This window comes from Argopecten irradians, chromosome 7 (assembly GCF_041381155.1).
Source record: "Argopecten irradians isolate NY chromosome 7, Ai_NY, whole genome shotgun sequence".
Lineage (NCBI taxonomy): Eukaryota > Metazoa > Mollusca > Bivalvia > Pectinida > Pectinidae > Argopecten > Argopecten irradians.
The window spans coordinates 16,025,964-16,045,806 of record NC_091140.1 but is presented as its reverse complement, the minus strand read 5'-3'; the positions used below and the strand labels follow the sequence as shown (position 1 = coordinate 16,045,806).

Sequence of the window (19,843 nt, the reverse complement as noted above, 5' to 3'; positions counted from 1 at the left end):
TGTAGGCGTAAGTAAGTATTGTTCTGTAAAAAGCTGTAACAAGCAATAATGAGATCCTAGTACTTTGTTACCAAACAATAATAATATCCTAGTACATTGATACCAAACAATAATGATATCCTAGTACCTTGTTACCAAGCAATAATGAGATCCTAGTACTTCGTTATCAAACAATAATGATATCCTAGTACCTTGTTACCAAACAATAATGATATCCTAGTACCTTGTTACCAAACAATAATGATATCCTAGTACCTTGTTACCAACAATAATGAGATCCTAGTACTTCGTTATCAAACAATAATGATATCCTAGTACCTTGTTACCAAGCAATAATGAGATCCTAGTACTTCGTTATCAAACAATAATGATATCCTAGTACAATGATACCAAACAATAATGATATCCTAGTACTTCGTTACCAAACAATAATGATATCCTAGTACCTTGTTACCAAGCAATAATGAGATCCTAGTACCTTGTTACCAAACAATAATGATATCCTAGTACATTGATACCAAACAATAATGATATCCTAGTACTTCGTTATCAAACAATAATGATATCCTAGTACATTGATATCCAGCAATAATGATATCCTAGTACCTTGTTACCAAGCAGTAATGATATGCTAGTTCCTTGTTACCAAGCAATAATGATATGCTAGTTCCTTGTTACTAAGCAATAATTCGTTTTTAAACATTTCCATTCCCTCATAATGAGCAAATATTTAGACAAAATGTTCATTTTTCTTTGGCTTTTTAGTTTCAACTAAGTACTTGTAACAATACTGCACGATGGTGGTTTACCTCTGATACTATGTTTAAGACCCTGGCCCTTCAAGTTTTTAATGTAAAAGATATAGCAACCTATCTTTGTAAGGAGTTCAGCTTGTGAAAACTAGACCTTATTTACCTTCTTGAATTTTCGTGGAAAAGCAAACGTCACAGAAGAATACCTGTCTCGAAGCGGCCGACATAAATGCATATTTATCATTACAAAATTCAGACGGAACGAATGGCTATCTCAGAGGGGCACCTACTTGTGGCTGCCATTGACTTCGGGACCACATACTCGGGGTATGCCTTCTCTTTCCTCCACGAGTACAAACGGGACCCACTAAAGGTTTCTTCCAATGACTGGGGAGCGGGTTCTGGAGGTCTTATGTCATTAAAACATCCACATGTCTTTTTGTTAAACCCAACGAGGATTTTCATTCCTTCGGATTTGAAGCTGAAGACAAGTATTCCGATCTCGCTCTTGACGAAGAAGAAGGATGGCGATACTTTGGACGATTTGGAAGTTAATATGACCTTTTTCAGGAAAGTAAATGTTATTAAATTGTGATGTAATATTTGTGTAAACATGATAATTTATATAAATGATAGTTTGAAATTTGGAGCAATTACGGCAACTTCAAACAATTTTTGAATTAAAAATAAATCAGAAAAATTATGGGTTAATACTAAAAATTTCATTTCTAATCAAATTGGATATAACCTTATGGTAGTGTTTCGTCAGTTTTTACAGTAGTTCTTACCAGTGTTTTAAGGGTTCTGTTGCTTAAATTTTAGGAAATTATCTTCTAGTTCGTATAAATATATTCCACATATCTGTCATTGCATTTAGCTTGATAGTCGACTAGAATTAGCATAAACGATTTTCCAGTTCTATTGGATTTGTTTGAATATATGCTTCTTTATACAATAAACAACACAGGAGGGGTATCATTGTGGGCCGTTTTACGGCAACTCAGTGACAAGCAAAATTATTTTGCATGAAGATACATTAGGGTCAGCTGTATATTGTATGCTATTCAGAATATCCTATTTTTTCTGGGCTCATGGTAATTTCAGGGGTCAAAGGGTAAAAATTCACATTTTCATTGTTTAAGTCCTAATTAATTAAATGTTAGAATAGAAATATTTTTTGCAGTTTTTGCCTGTAAATATTGGGTTTGTGAAGTTCAGTTAAGAAAACTGATGAAAAATTCAATAAGTAGGTCACCGTGACCTAGTTAAGCATTTGTTCTATTTTAACATTAACAATTTTATTTTTTTTTCTGAAAACTAAGATTTTTCAATGATTTAATAGCTTTAGATTGCATGTGAACCTTGAGACGACTTGCTTAAGATGATTTCATCCTAGGGTCACATTAGCTGCGTCGAGTGCATAAATTAGGTCATATTTAATGAAAGGTATCATCTGTCCACTACGCATCCGCTGTTTTCCCAAGTTTAAAGCAGGTTTTAATTATTTAGACTTTCTATGAGCTTAATTTCACCCTTTGACTTTTAAAATTACTACGAGCCCAGAAAAAATCGGATATTCTGAATAGCATACAATATGCAGCTGAACTTAATGTATCTTTATGCAAAATATTTTGCTTATCACTGAGTGACCGTAAAACGGCCCATAGAGATCTTTCATACACTACTATCGCTTATGTTAATTATTCTGTAGTGTTTGAGCCGCTCCTTCACCATCGAAGATGATCAGGTCCAGTCCATGAAGGCGATCAAGATATTCACATCAGCCATCAAGTATCTCAAGGATCATCTGATGACGTCATGCCAAAACCAAATGACGGGCGTAAAACCGTCGGACATTCTCTGGGTCCTCACTGTCCCGGCGATCTGGTCCGATGCTTCTAAACAATTCATGCGAGAGGCTGCTGAAGCGGTATACAATTTATAACAAAGTTCGTTTTTAAGTTATTAAAGAAAAATCAGCTCATCAATAAACATCTTTATGAAGATACGTACCAACACGTCATGAATAGATTACCATCAATTGTAAAGACTTCAATGTGTTGCTAATTATCATAATGATCGTACAGAATACTACGGAGCCCATGGAGGGATCTATCAAGGATGATTAAACATACATGAATTTAATAATCCGTAGCATTATGTTAATTATCAAAAATAATAACTTAATACCACAGATATGTCCCTTACGGAGGCCGTAGAATATGAAACGGTTAAATAATTTATAAGAATAGTCTATCAATATGTTGATAGCTTACTGAAATGTTAAACCTTGGAACTCTTTGTGTATTTTACGGGCTGGCATCGGAAGAAATCACTTGAAGATTGCTGTGGAACCAGAGGCTGACTCTACTGCAAATACCTTCCTCTGGAACGGAATGAGGAGGGTGGTATGCTGACATTTACTTCCGGGTCAAAATATCTCGTTCTGGATGCTGGAAGTAATTAGTAATGAAGTATCTGCAAAATTTTTTGAGATATGCTAATTCACTATTAATAACAAATGAGGTATTTTGTGTCGGTTTTAGTATAAATATCTTCGGCTTCGAAATATCTTAATTCCTCTTAAACTGCTAAGCAAAAGAACAATTTTGCAAACTCTGATTTTTGCTGAATTGTATTGTCCTCATTTCAAAGAGCAAAAGAGGTGTGGCATAGTGTGTCAAATTAACTTCAATAGAAATACCGAGATTAAACAATTTCACGGGTACAATACAATCGTACACATTAATCCACGGTTATAAAGAATCTCTAGGGACCAACGGAATCACTTCGTTATAACATAAATTGTTAAACATTTACTACAGAATCTTTTAGGAACTTTGACGTGAATGAAAATCACTGCATTATAACCATGATATCGTTGAAAGCATATTCGTTATAAATGTGTTTTAATGTATTTCTATGGAATGGAGAATGTTACAAATTTTGATGGAGTTGTACATGTATACCTCGTCGTGTACCACGGAAGTCAGAGAGTTTGAATACATGTGATAAAATTATCCGATATGATAAACTTTCAATACTGTTAATTGATAGCTGCAACAGTGTAGCTCCTAAGACTTATTGAAAGATGATTGCGTCGACAGATAGAGTAGGCAGGGTTCATATCTTAGATCCAATGAACTGTCAAACATGTTATTATCTTGCGGAACCTTTATTCATGGAAAGGTTTCTTGACAGTTTTAGTGAATGGAACTTATCCATAACTGATATCTTGCGGTATATGTATATGATATACAGTACTACAGTATATATATATAATGTTCAATTTGTACATGAGGTACAGCGGGATGGATCCTTAAAGGAAATCCACAAAGCCAATGGTGGAGACTGGGGCGGTACCAAGGTGGACCACGCTTTCCAAGTTCTTCTATCAGGAGGTACTGGTAACGGCGCATTTCATAGATTCATAAAAAATAACAAAGCTGACGTGGTCGTGTTCTTCCGCGATTTTGAAGTTAAAAACGAACAATTAAACCTAATGCTCCCTCCGATGAGAAAACCACTTTCAAGATACCATGATATAGGAACATTTTAGGTGAATCTGTTTTTAATTATATGTCTTTTTGAAACTTTAAAAGTGCATCTCGTATAAGCATTTATTTTATGATCTAAAACATATCTATCTGTACCAACTCATTTAGTTAATCCTCCAGCTCTTGGTCGATCTTGTGTGTGGTATTTATATAACACTGGTCCAAGGTCATTGGACATTTATATAACACTGGTCCAAGGTCATTGGACATTTATATAACACTGGTCCAAGGTCATTGGATATTTATATAACACTGGTCCAAGGTCATTGGACATTTCTATAACACTGGTCCAAGGTCATTGGACATTTATATAACACTGGTCCAAGGTCATTGGACATTTATATAACACTGGTCCAAGGTCATTGGACATTTATATAACACTGGTCCAAGGTCATTGGACATTTATATAACACTGGTCCAAGGTCATTGGACATTTATATAACACTGGTCCAAGGTCATTGGACATTTATATAACACTGGTCCAAGGTCATTGGGATATTCCATACAAATAACAGTTTCCCTTAACCTCTATCGCCTCCCATGTCCTTTGATAGTTTTGTTTTCAGGATCTTCGGCTATGTTTTAACACCAGCTCGTCTTTTATATAGAAATACGGTTACCGTAGATTTTTTTTCTCTTTTTCATAAAATTGTGACTATGTTTCTTTTTATCAGTAAATTACCTTTAATATTCTAATTGCGCATTAGAAAAAAAATGTATTCGTTTCTGTCAAGGGGTTGACAAATACTTTAGAAAATCAGAAGTGTAGCATATTGCACGCAAGCAAACAATCCATGAACAGTCTTACGCAACATGTGTATGCAACATTATAATTTTGGATTTAAACTGTCAAATGACAAAATGAAGACATGAAAACAAGAGAAAAAACAAGGTCATACATAGGGATTTGACAGTGGTTTGAATAAGTTAAAGGTGGTACGAACACAAGTGAATACAGACATATTCAATGTAGTTTCTCAATCACTGGGATGTCCGGTCGGGCGATTTGGCAAGGACACATTGGTGTTTATGTACATACTACTTGGTCGATGAATATCTTTTTTTTGACAATTGTGATAAGAGTTATTTACGATAAATCACAAACCCGTGACGATCTTATTCTGGACGTAATGAGACATCCTCTGCCAGATGCCTTGCGGTTCTAAAGCTGTGTTATTACAGGGCTATCTCTGACTTCATCCGCCTTGATAATATACGATTCTTTTATATGTGGATGTGAAGGATAGAGAAAGTCTACCCGAGGGTCACAAAATACATAATGTAAAACCCGAGAATAGAATATCCCTATCCTTCATAATCACACATGAAAGAGTATCTGTCTCTAAATCATGATAGCACGCCATTTCAAGAAGTAAGTTCGAAGTTATCGCAGCTGCAAGTCAATTATTATCCACACATGAAAATTGCTGATATCCAACGCAAATCCGGTTGTTGTAAAAAAAGCATGTTTTCTTGTAATAACGTTAAATTCATTCAGAAAATAGTAATTCTGACACAGTGATGTTACAAAGTTGTATTGCATGAGTAGTCATTACTGCATCATGCGACAAAAGTATATTGCATGGGATAAACCAGTATATCACATCCGTAGGTATGAGAGATTTGGTGGATCGTCAGCTGTCAATTAAACCGCACGTGGCTTTATACCTGGCGACCGATTAATATATTTTCTCTTTTCTCATACATAATTAATACTGGCTGGTCTCATGCAATACACACATGTCGCCTGAGGCTGTATAGCATGGCTACTCATGCAATACAGCCTCGTGACGTCATTGCGTCAACAAATTACTATTTTTCTCGATGAGACATTTGTTTTCAGTAACTATAAGGGATTTTGCGTTGAAAATATCGCTTAATTTCCATGTATTTTCTTAAAGTCGCGATTTTTCAGAAACTCATAGGCTTACCTAGGAATATTAGTTTAAAGAATTTTAGGAGAACCACGAGAAATACTGACCCCGCGAATTTAAAGCGTTATACAGTACCAGTCATCAATGTTATTTATATACTGCTCTGGGGCTTAATACCACTTAAGAACTTTAAATAAACCCATAAATGGTTTATGGTTTATATTTAAAAACACACACTTCGAGCTTGGTCTTTAACTTTATAGCATGGAAATGTATTTCAATTTTCTGTAAAATTCAATCTAGATCGACCATAACTAACTCCGTCAAATTCCAAATTTCTTTGGAGTCACTTGTGACCATAAAATTATCACGCAATTTCAATGATCAATCAGAAGCGACTTTTGAAATATCATTATGATGATCACATACGTTCCATAGACTAAATATTAATTTAACATTCTAAATTTATTTGCAAATTACAATTACGTTTTTCGAAAAAGATAAGAAAGGTTAGTATTAAAGTGAATGTAAGTTTATTTGTACAAATGAATAATTGTGTAACGCAATATAAAACGCCGGGACATTTATATGAAAAACATATGTGTTCGTTGACGTTTCTATATTGTTTAGTTTACACAGATACAAGTATCATTGCTTCTTTGCACTGGCCACTTGTTTCGCTGTAATGGAATTCTCAATGTTAGATTACACGTATAACGGATGGGATATAATCCCAAGCAAGAGACTTGGATATTATGCTGGATGTTTTTACCATTCAATTATGGATGGAATATGGTGAGATATGTGATTAAGTAAAAGCTGGGAGTATTTTGAATAACAAAAAAAATATAAATGAAACTTTTATCTCTATTCATCCATATCAACGACTAGAAAGCAACTTTATAATGAGATGAAAACAATATGAACTATTGATTTGCTTGAACAGTATTATTTTAAATCCTAAACCTTAAAGATGCTACACCGATGACGAATGGTAGTTTTTCTCTATAAAAAAAGAGCAAGCAAAGCAGTATTTTGTCTGTTACAACAGTTACTTACTTTACATTAGTACCACCATCAGAAAGTTTGTGCTTCTTATTTTACTTAAAGATGAAAATATCAAAAATAATTAATTGCGTTCATAGCACTATCCCCTATATGAAATGTAGTACAGATTGCGCGACCACAAAAAGCGTAACAAGTAATTTCATATTTTATTTTGTGTTAATAAAACATAAAATTACATAAGTCAACATCAATTATTGTTCAAATGATGCGTATCGTTTACGCATGGTGTGCGGTTGAGCATCTTTAAGCAAATCTTAACGCATGAGACATTTATGTGAAAAACATATGTGTTTGTTAACATTTCTGTGTTGTTTACTAAAACGGATACAAATATTTAGCTTCGATGCATTGGCCAGTTATTCCTTTGTGATATCATGCTGGATACGTTTACCATTGTAAAATGGATGGAATATGGCGAGATATGAGGTTTAATAAAATCTGTTTATGTTTTGAAAAAGCAATTGAGTCTTTTATCTCTGTTCAAACCATAACAACTAGAAAGTCACTAAAGTACTTTGATATAGGTCCTGTCGATAAGTGCTTTTGTGACAATTCAATGTGTGCTTAACAATAAAATGAAGAGACAATGAGTTTATGGTCTCATTGCATCGCAACGCTCATCATTCAATCACTTATGCATTAATAAATTATATGGGACTTCAGATAATTAAAGAATTCTTTTTGGAAAAATCAATTCCTGTTATACTGAATGAAGGCTAATTTTAATCATTTGAACATATAGCGCTTACAAAATCGAGCATAATTTTAATAAAATATGTTAAAGGCCAGGGTAAAAAATGAACACTATTTAAACTCCATCCCTTAGGATGCTACACACCTTATTCCGTATTTGCATATTAGAGTTATCTGCCCTTATGGACAGGTATTGATTGTGACGCCATGTGTTTGCGAGCGTAACGTCACAGTCTTCATTGAAACCGACGTGAGATTCACACAAAAAAACAATGACGTCACAATGGATACTAATCGCAAGGGAGGTAACTATGTAATATGCAAAGACGGAATAATGTCTCTGTTCCGTTTACATATGACAACAGAATAGACGATGACTTACTATCAATAACACCGGACAAAATGCTTTTCGTTTCAGTTTACAGATTTTCAGATAATTTATGATGAATTTTTCTACTACTGTCGATTTTGTATTGAAATTCACTTTCATTTGTAGTTCGTCTTATACATTAAATGTTTGTCGTTAACGATCTTACAATGACTTAAAATGTTTATATTGCATCTCTATTTATATAAATATACTTATCTTTTCATCATCTCTTTTATGAAAATATATCATAATCTATTTAAATGACGTAATACATGTCTATTTATGCAAGTGTTTGTAATTCCGCATATCAAATATTTGTCTGTTTTGTGAGATTTGTGAGAATCTCCCTTAGTGGATGTTATAAACATATAGACTTACAGCCTGTATCTGTCGTGGTGAACAGAACTAATATCAACAAATAGACACTCAACACATTCTGTTGATACATAAATAATGAAAAAAATAAATTGCTGATTTGAAATCAATGCAATAACTTACAATAAATATAAATATTGATAATTTATTGACCTTACAAACACTCACTTATAAACGACCATACAAACATCCACTTACAAACGACCTTACAAACATCCATTTACAAACGACCTTACAAACATCCACTCACAAACGACCTCACAAACATCCACTTACAAACGACATTACAAACATCCACTTACAAACGACCTTACAAACATCCACTCATAAACGACCTTACAAACATCCACTTACAAACGACCTTACAGACATCCATTCACAAACGACCTTACAAACATCCACTTACAAACGACCTCACAAACATCCACTTACAAACGGCCTTACAAACTTTCACTTACAAACGACATTACAAACATTCACTTACAAACGACCTCACAAACATCCACTTACAAACGGCCTTACAAACTTTCACTTACAAACGACATTACAAACATTCACTTACAAACGGCCTTACAAACTTTCACTTACAAACGACATTACAAACTTCCACTCATAAACGACCTTACTAACATTCACTTACAAACGGCATTACAATTCTCTATTGATAATACTGTAATACCGACACGAATCCCTAGATAACTTTATAATACCGTTAGATATTCACAACAAAATAACGTGTTGTCACATTCCGAATTCGCACATCAATTCCCCCTATATCAGTGCGGTAACATTTGTATCATGGCCTGTTCGGTTTTTTTTTCTCAACAGACATTGCGTTACCATGAATTTGAATGTTTTGGCGTCGTCGGTTGGGAGAAGGGCGTTTTTGTATTTAAATATCTAGATTGGTGAAATTTCTGGGCGTTTAAATTTGACTTTTTTTGCTGTGCTCTGTAAACTCTGATCTTAACAAGATAAAAATACTGAAGATTGATTTGTATTGTATAACGCAGTTGCCCTTTGTCGTTACGTATAAATCCTTCAACTATAAGAGTACGTGTTCATATAATAATAAGCGTGTAGACGTGTTTATTTTCTTTTTCCAAACAATAATAAATACGTAGTCAAATTGTGGTGTGTGAAAGGTCGGCGCTTTGAAGCCAAACAGTAAGTAAGCTAACGTATAACCACATCCAAAATATTCCAATTTTCGATATGTATTTGTTATAGACATCGTTAGTGTTGGGTTACACATGAGCAGTATGCTTTCCATACACCGGATTGCCTAAGTCTTGTAAGCGATTTCTTCTCCGAAGTATTTGTTGGTAGAACTTACACATAACTTATGGTGACAATGGACATTTAGTTATTTGCAAGGAGTGAATACAAACCCCTTATTTTACATTTCTAAGCTTTTCAATGTCTTCTTCCAAGCCTCAATGAATTGAATATCTAGTTCCTCTAGATAGTTCCTCATATATAAACTTTTATACAAATCTACAATACTTAAATAAGGAGATTGTTCAGATGAAAGAAAATGCACCAATTGCTTAACTTTCTGATAGATATCCAATTCTGCATTAAAATCTCTCAAACTGTCATGAGCATTCCTTTCTTGTGTTACATACGGTGGCGAAAATGCTACGTGGATGTTTTCTCTGTGTAGGAAATATTGTGCAATGTAACTTCTCCAGATGTCACTGACGCGCCCATTCACACTGATAGGTAGCGCTATGTACGGAAAGGTAGGGGTTAACCAAAGTGTTGCTTGAGCATTAAGTGGAGCAAATTTTTTCCCAGGCACAACAAATGGTTTATGAGACTTCCGTGTGGCGCGAAAATTAAACGGGGCGTCACGTGACATCCGATAAATAGCATCAATATCCGGTTGTTGATTTGCTAGTGACTGCACAATGCCAAGCTGAATGGCATCTGATGAATTGCATAATTTAGGTAATGTCGTTTTGTTCTTTATATCTTGTAATGGAAAACCTCTTGGCCATGTGTAGGTTTCCTCAACTCCAAAGTATGGATAAGGGTTCACAAGTAGATGAGTTGTACTTGCACAATCTGTGACATAACTGAAAGGAGATTTGAAATCATTTAAATCTACTGTTCCATCATTGTCATCATCGAAATCCCACACGTATTTAGCCTTGTGGTGGATGGCGTACATGTATCCTATGTTCTTCCTTCCGAAGTGATTTAGCGGTATCACGTCCGTCAATAAAGGATACAAGGCACCCTGTTCAGTAACTGAGAGATATTTGATTCGTTGTATATTAGTCTGGTTTAGCTTCATTTCAGATATGTACGTACCTTCATCTGGTGTTTTCTTGTCCGCTACAATTACCACGCACCATTGCGAAAGCAATGCCATGTTTTTCACAGCTTTCGAAGCAGAGAAAATCGTTGTGACTACTCCCCAGTTATCACATGCAGGCATCTTGTCCATGACCGCTACAGATGTGTGAGGGTTTGTTAGAGGCTCTGGCAAGCGTGTCCTTACGACATCTCCCGAAAACATTGACCCGGTCACGGCACCAACAAATTTGTGGAGCGAGGGTCGTGAAGGTGTTTCCGAAGATCCGATGATTTTGTCGAGAGAAGACCTAACCACAGAGTTAACGAACTTGCCAGGTGACAAACGGACAGGTGTTGGTTTATTATATTCATGGAGACGTTTCATTATCTCCACAGATGACTTATGGTTGAGGACGTATTTTAAACAGAAGTCAGGTTTTATGTATGTTAGAATTTTTGCTTCTGCTCCACGACCCATATGAAGGATTTTAGCGTTGTCACGTTGATAATCAATATCGTCATATGCGGACAGCCAGGAACCTATAGAAGTCCCTCCAAAGTTGGTATCTATTAAGTCCTCAGTCTTACTACACTTCGGTTCTCCACAATACTTACGTTTAGCGATCCGTCCTATCAGATCTCTTCCTAGAATCACAAACATCTCATCCATCCGCGTGACAATATTCACCTTTTTACCTGAACCATGTGACCAACCGTAATACAATGTCGACGATTTTAGTTCATTCAGTCTATTAAAAATCTGTGGTACACATAGGAAAACGTCATCATCAACTTTTCCACCAAGTAATGCATCTGGGTAATGTTCGTGTATGTATTTGAACCACAGATACATCTTCTCTCCAAATTTCACACCTCTTCCTTGACTTGTTGCATTTAGAAAAACAATGTCGTTGTACTTTTTGTTTTCTGCAATGGTGTCATTTGTTGGACGATCAATAAGAAACTTGTAAGTAATACGAAAAGGAATCTCAGACTCCAAAATTCGTATTGCTGAAATCCATGTAGCTCGCTGTCCTTCGCGGAATTGGAGATTGGTATGTGGTGTCAACATCCCCATCACGATTTGAGGACGAGAAGCTAAGGATGATGACGAAGCTCGATCTATAGAATTTGAACGAGTATAATTGGTTTCGTTTGAGATTCCTATCATATACCCTATATAGATGATCCCATAGAGAACAGCACTAGCCAAAAGTAATCTGAGCAAAATTCTCTTTCTACAGAACCGCTTTCTGGCATGGCAGCTTCCAGTCATGTTGACTGTTAAGGCTTTCTGCTGAAAAAGAGGAAACAAAGATAGGTTTAGTCTAGTGACTGTTAGTGGCAATTAATAAATACAACAAAACTATATCAATTACAGAAAACCAAAATAAATTAAAAACAAAACCTGTGATAAAATGAGAATTGATAAGATCAGCAAAATTCTTTTCCATTTTTAAAGGCTACACTGCCCATGAATGGCGCCGTCTTAATAATACTTTACTGAAAAGAGTGCACATAAGTGGTACGACTATATAACCACTGTCCGGTATAGCTTGGCAATAGAAAAGGCTATAAGCATTTTTCATTTGAAAACATGAGGGATAGCCATGAATTGCTCCCTTGGGGTCACTTAATTAGGTATATCCTCTGCAGTGCCTCTGATTCTAAGTTAGGTAAACCCTTGGAAGAGCCTCTGACACCCACAGGCATCTGAGAATTAGTTACAGATTATATAATCATGGACCCACCAGAGTGCCCTAAGACCATTTTTCAAAGTTTAAGATATCATGTATTAAGACCGTAGAGCCCAAATTCGACCACAAGCATACTCACATGAGTCTTGGAAATAGTCAAATAGCGTATGTGGCACTAAATACTTGTTTGCTTGTTTTGTTTGATTAAACTATTACCTCCCTTTATTGTGAGCGTAAAGTAGGAACATAACCTCTCACTTTTAAAGTCTAGACTATGATGTGTCTCGGCCAGGAGACAGAACCCCAGCATCATAGGGACGAGCATTCAAATACAACTATGTACAGAGATATGCTTAGTCTTTATCAATGATCTATTTCTCTCATACCTGAGGGTGTGATACTGGTCAATCTGATGCAATACACCTCTGGCGACTATGTCTATATTGCATGGGTAGCCATGCAATACATTACTACCTCTAGGTATCAGTAATAAAAAGAAGTCGAGCTTTTAAAAATTCAGATATAACAGAAAGCCATAATAATACTTATCATAAAATGCATTCACTATTCGACATTTATTTATTACTGCTGAGAATTTATATAACGTGTATTAAAAAACTATGCTGGTTTTAATCTAAGGAATGCAAAACACATAATTTGATTGAAAATATTATGAAATATCATGTATGGATAATTGATTTTCAGCTGAGGCTTTCTTCGAACTAAAGTTTCATATGTTATATCAAGCCTCGAGTATTACTACATTTTATAACCCTCGGGTAAAATAGCCCTACCCTTCGTATCTAAATATGAAAAAGTCTTATAATATAGAACTATCTGGTAACGGAGCAAAAGTAATTAATTCTAAAGTTTAAATTCCTCACAGAAGCTGACGTTATCTGCTTAGTAACTAGTCTTCGTTTACACGGTTCCAAATTGTAAAGCTTACAGTTAAACGTCTTAATGGAGATCTCCATATATGTAAATAAGAGTAAAATTTTCATTTTTACAAAAAGTTGAAAGAAATCATTATACTCCTACTTTATGGTAAAGATTTATCAGTGGTCGAAAATATTAATCATGTTGGTATTATTTTGATTGATGTTCGTCCGACACCACAGCTGATGCATGTCAAAAATTGAAATGTAATGTAATGCTCATCTCAGATTTTAAAAATAACCTTAAAATTAGGACGTGTTCATACCACACAGTACCAGAGTCGACATGGTTAATTTATTAGGATGCACTTCTGTTGAAACTTTATCGGCCGCCTTTGTAGGCTGAATAACAAATACAAAACTCGTGAATGATTTCTCAAACGTTCGTTTATATATCAGTAAAATTGTTTCACTCAAAAAATGCTTCGTTTAAATTATAGACATTTTACACCATATCATTATATAATAACATCAACGTTGCGTATTAATTTGGATAAAGAATTCCCTGAAATCATACATTGAAACGTGTTTTATTCTGTCAAAAAGATTAAAAACTAATTAGAACCATATATGTTACTATTTCAACTTCATCTGGGTATAAAATCAATTATGTTTGCAAACTTTTGTAAGAAATACCCCGATGAGGTTAAAAAATAGTGACATCAATGCTTAAGTAATTGTTCTTTGTATCTGAATCAAGTCAGATACAGATCTCTGATACTAGTTGGAAGTGACAGATATACATTATCTAAACCTCTCGTCAGGTTCATATCAATATTTATGCTCAACTGTGACTTCTAAATGTAAGTTTTATGTTCCGTAAATTTTCATAACGATGAATCAAAAAGGGCATTTCACATGTTGTTCACCACTTCAAGTTACCAATATTTCAACAACTATAATCAGAACAATGTATAAGTATTGATAGTACACAGGCGAATCCAAGGTCAAGATGAAATTTTACAGTACTGCCAAAAATCACATTTACAGTTTAGCGGAATGCGTATATTGGTCAGACCGTGGAGCCAAGTTTTGTTCTCCAATTCAATTTTACATTTTACAGTGTTATTGGTAGTTGTAAAGTGACTTCTGCAGATATATCTTCATCCAAGCATACATAGAGCATAAAACCAAGACCTTTACAATGCAACAAATCTGTGTTGTAACTTATGTTTATAAAGCACCATTCATGTTAATTTGATTTTTAATTTTTAATTTATCAAACTTTATGACTGTCAATTGATTACTGATTCAAAAGTATGGTGGTTAATTACGGCCATTCAAAGATTTATGTGTTTATTATTCATGCTTTTGTTATTTTCATCTTTTGTGGCAATAAAGAGAATAATAATGAAAAAAAAATCACAAATCTTTTTACTGAACTCTTCCATAATTCTGATATAGTTTTGTTCAGCAATGCTCAACTAACAAAGTCCACCGTGTCTAGTAATTTTCGGTTAAACAACCTTAAACAGTACCGGGAGAAAAAAAACTTTTTTTAACAAAAACTTATCGAAAATATACTGAACTATCCAAATTGAATGAATTATAATTTTCAGACTCAGAGGCCTTCTGAATATTGAGTCTTTGGACTAATGGGCCATATGTACGATGGCTTGGAGCGGACACGAAATAAATAATATTATTGCGTGGGAACGTAATATCGTTCGATATTATTGCGTTCGATCGATCTATTATTGCGTTCGAACGAAATATTATTGCGTGGGAACGAAATAGTATTGCGTTCGAACGAAATACAATGTAACTATTGAGCTCATAATCGTTCATTCCACCGTAGTAATATGATATGACCTACAACTTATAAAACGGCACCTTAATATCTAAAAAATATGTTTTCTTTATTTTTAACGATTTAAAGTTTTGGTTTTTGTATTTTACTTTATATATTCAATGAAATACACGTACCTATGATGATGAGTAGGGGACACTATACATGTATTTAGTTGTATCTATATATCAACTTGTACGTACAAGATACTACGTTGTACGTGCAAATGTACAATATGATAATTTGTACGTACAAGATACTGTAATAATTTGTAAGATATGAAGTTGTACGTACAAGATAATAATTTGTAAGTACAAGGTACTAGGTTGTACGTACATGATACAACGATATACGCACAGACGTACATGGTAATAGTTTGTGCATACGTACGTACAAATGTACATGATACTATAACAATAGATACTAAAAAGATACTAAGTTAAACGTACAAGATAATAATTTGTATAGACATGATAAATAAAACTATACATTGGTCCTAATACGCCGCCGTAAATAAAAGCATTATATGTGCTTTTATATTACTGTATATATGACTTTAATTCATTATGTTTCAATATTTCCATTTCCCACGAAATAATTATTTCGTTCGAACGCAATGATATTTCGTTCCCACGCAATAATTTTATCTATTTCATGTCCACTCCCAGCCACCGTGCATATGACTATTACACCTTTGGAATATACAATGTTTAAGGATGCCATATTGAGAACATGTAACCATGCATGACATCATGATAGGAAATAAAAACTGTAAATACATGTATCAATATGAAATACTACAAACCTTCCGCCGTTATCCCAAGTACAACTTCCGTGTTCTGTGACACAAATGTTCGGACTCTGATGTCCAGGTAGGTGGGCTAGCTAGTAAACATTAACCAGTGTGCATATGTAGTTTTGCCGAATGTCAACTAGAAATCCACTTCACGTCAACACAAGAGACGCGCTTAAATAATACATTTCAGAAAGGAAGAATCGATAATCGATAGAATAATCACTGTACCGAATCTGCACCGGTTTCCGTATGTTGCGTTTCATTATCATTCCAATAATAATCTATTTACTGTTTGTTTAATATTTTCGTGTTAAATGACATTCAGGGTATGTCAGCTTCAGTTTTGGAGTAGATAAAGAGACCCAGACGTACACATATCCAGAAATGTATTAGTATACAGTGTATGCAACGTGCTTGAAAATCAGATAATTAACTAGAAATTGTCACTGTTGACGGGCTTTTCACCAACAAGGAATTATGGTCTAGGACATTCATATTACAATCTTGCATTGGTAGCCTTTTATCTCAACATCGATGACAGTGGAGAGATGCAATACAATCATAATTATACGATGTTACAAATCACGTGTACATATGCACATAAAACATAAAAACACATCATCCGGATCTCCTCGAGAAATCGATTATTACCGTATTTCTGCGATAATCTCGATAACTTCAGAATGAAAAACATTTAACTTTACACTGTAACGTGCCTACGAGTTAAACAGCAGGCGCGTACTCCTCCCCCTCCCTACGGTAAACCAATTTCTGTTAAAACTTAATGTTTTTAAACTAATGTATGGTAATCACAGTGAAAAAGAAAAGGCTCTACTGACCGAACAAAAAAAACCATGTTCCATTAGCTGGGTGATGGAGACTGTATATAACACTACATTGTATATGAATTATATGGTGGCTGATTGTACCAATTTCGCTTTTTCGTGTTGGAAAAAAACGAAAAAGCGAAAAAGGCACAAATCAGCCACCATAGTCGGGCGATTTGGAGCTCCAAGAACACATTGGTGTTTATGTACATATTACTTGGTTGATGGATTTTCATCTTTATAATTGTGATAAGAGTTATTTACGATAAATCACAAACCCGTGACGACCTGGACGTAATGAGACGTTCTCTGCTAGATGCCTGGCGGTGTTACAGGGTTATCAATCACTTAATCTGGCTTTATTCTTTCATATGTGGATATGAAGGATAGAGATAGTCTACCCAAGGGCCATAAAATGTTATAAAACCCGAAAGAATAATATCCCTATCCTTCAGATCCACAAATGAAAGAGTATTTGTCTCCCACACATTGTCGTTTTGTAACAATTTTATAATTATGATAGCACGCCATTTTAAGAAGTTTGAAGAAAACCGCAACTGCAAGTAAATTCGCCATACATGAAAATTGCATAATAGTTTAGCGGAAATCCGGTCCTTTGCATTTTTTACAGTAAAACCAGCTTGTTTTCTGAAAAATAACATTAAATTCATTGAGAATATATTAATTTGTCGACACAACGATATCAAGAAGTTGTATTGGATGAGAAGTCAATACAGCTTCATGCGATAAAAGTATATTGCATGGGATAAACCAGTATATCACATCCGTAGGTATGAGAGATTTGGTGGATCGTCAGCTGTCAATTAAACCGCACGTGACTTTATACCTGGCGATCGATCAAAATGTTTATTCTTCTCTCAACACTGGCTGGTCTCATACAATACGCCCATGTCGTCTGAGCCTGTATTGCATGGCTACTCATGCAATGCAGCCTCGTGACTTTAGGGATCAACCAACTAAATAAAAAAGACCTTCGAAATGGCCCCTGTGTATACAAGATTGAGCCCAGGATAGAATTTTAACCCGGCCGCTGATTGGCTGGCTAATTATGAATTTCAAAAGTAAAAATGTTTTCTGACAGGTAATTATTCCTAGATAACCATGATATGAATTTGGAAATTCATATTGAGATTTAGGTTCAAAATATCAACTTTGATAATGAATAGGTAAAAACATTAGAATTTCAGGATTTTTTTTAGTGCAAAATGCGCCTCATTTCAATAAAGCTACCCTGATTGGAGTTGAGAACCTAAACTTTAAATATAGAACAAAATAGCTAACTAATATTCCTTTGTTTTAATGATACAGTACAAAACTTTAACAAAGTTTAACACTGGGGTCTATGTAAAATTATTCAATTGGTTGCTCTCCTTATAGCGTCGTCAATACTGACTTGACTAGCAGTTTTTTTTTTCGTAAAATGGCTCAATATAAGAGTTGTAAAATTGCGGTAAAACATCGAGGTATGCGAAAAAAACACATACACGTGTGTGGATAAGGGCCATTCCCTTTCCTCCGGACAGGGATATCCGCAATTTCCCCGGTGTAAGATTTTTCTCGTCAATGCCTTGTGTTTTACAACTTGCGATTTTAAACCTCGCGCTGAGATTCTTCTGTCTCACCCGGAAGGGGATGAAAGATTATATTATTTTATACCATCGGGACGACAAAATGTTGTAAAACTTCATTTTGTGACTATTGAGATTTTCCCAATGTAAAAATAATATCAAGATGAGTACGTAACAGTAATGGAAATACCAAATTTACCAGCATGGTTTAGAGGACATGTTGTGTTATCAGGAAATACCAAGTATACAAGCATGGTTTAGAGAACATGTTGTGTTATCAGGAAATACCAAGTTTGCCAGCATGGTTTAGAGGACATGTTGTGTTATCAGGAAATACCAAGTTTACCAGCATGGTTTAGAGGACATGTTGTGTTATCAGGAAATACCAAGTTTACCAGCATGGTTTAGAGGACATGTTGTGTTATCAGGAAATACCAATTTTACCAGCATGGTTTAGAGGGCATGTTGTGTTATCAGAAAATACCAAGTTTACCAGCATGGTTTAGAGGACATGTTGTGTTATCAGGAAATACCAAGTTTACCAGCATGGTTTAGAGGACATGTTGTGTTATCAGGAAATACCAATTTTACCGGCATGGTTTAGTGGACATGTTGTGTTATCAGGAAATACCAAGTTTACCAGCATGGTTTAGAGGACATGTTGTGTTATCAGGAAATACCAAGTTTACCAGCATGGTTTAGAGGACATGTTGTGTTATCAGGAAATACCAAGTTTACCAGCATGGTTTAGAGGACATGTTATCAGGGATCGTCTTTTTCTATGGCATACATTAACTTGAAATTATCTCAGAAAAGGTGTCGATGAAAAATTGATGTCAAGGTCTTGAGTCCTGTGCTTTAGAATATATTTTGTTATTTTGTTAATGTATATGATATCCATGAGTACTATTATAACACTTATTTTATATTGGTATAGTTTGGTGCAGTCACTTGTCATACTTGCTTGCCAAACACATATCCTATTCACATTTTTTTCAATTGTTTTAATCGCACGCATGTTTTTTTCCAATCCGCAATGAAGAAATACCTGTGACAATAATAAAAGGATTTGTGCAGCCATTGTTCACAATTATAAAAAACAAGAAATTGCTTTAGAAGAATAATAAATCAAGTTTCATACCACGAATCGTTTAGCGTTTAGCGCTATTATATAGTTTTATTTGGTCGCTATTTAAAGATAGTGTAGATATCTA

At 34.8% G+C, this 19,843-nt stretch overlaps 1 protein-coding gene across 1 annotated transcript; it reads right to left on the bottom strand.

Annotated features, from left to right (window-relative positions):
• Nucleotides 1-8,643: 8,643 nt before the first annotated feature.
• On the bottom strand, nt 8,644-12,195 carry LOC138327673 (uncharacterized). Its single transcript, XM_069273962.1, has one exon. It carries the CDS (start codon nt 12,162-12,164, stop codon nt 10,089-10,091), a length of 2,076 nt encoding a protein of 691 aa, XP_069130063.1. The 5' UTR covers nt 12,165-12,195; the 3' UTR covers nt 8,644-10,088.
• Between the last annotated feature and the right edge of the window lie 7,648 nt (nt 12,196-19,843).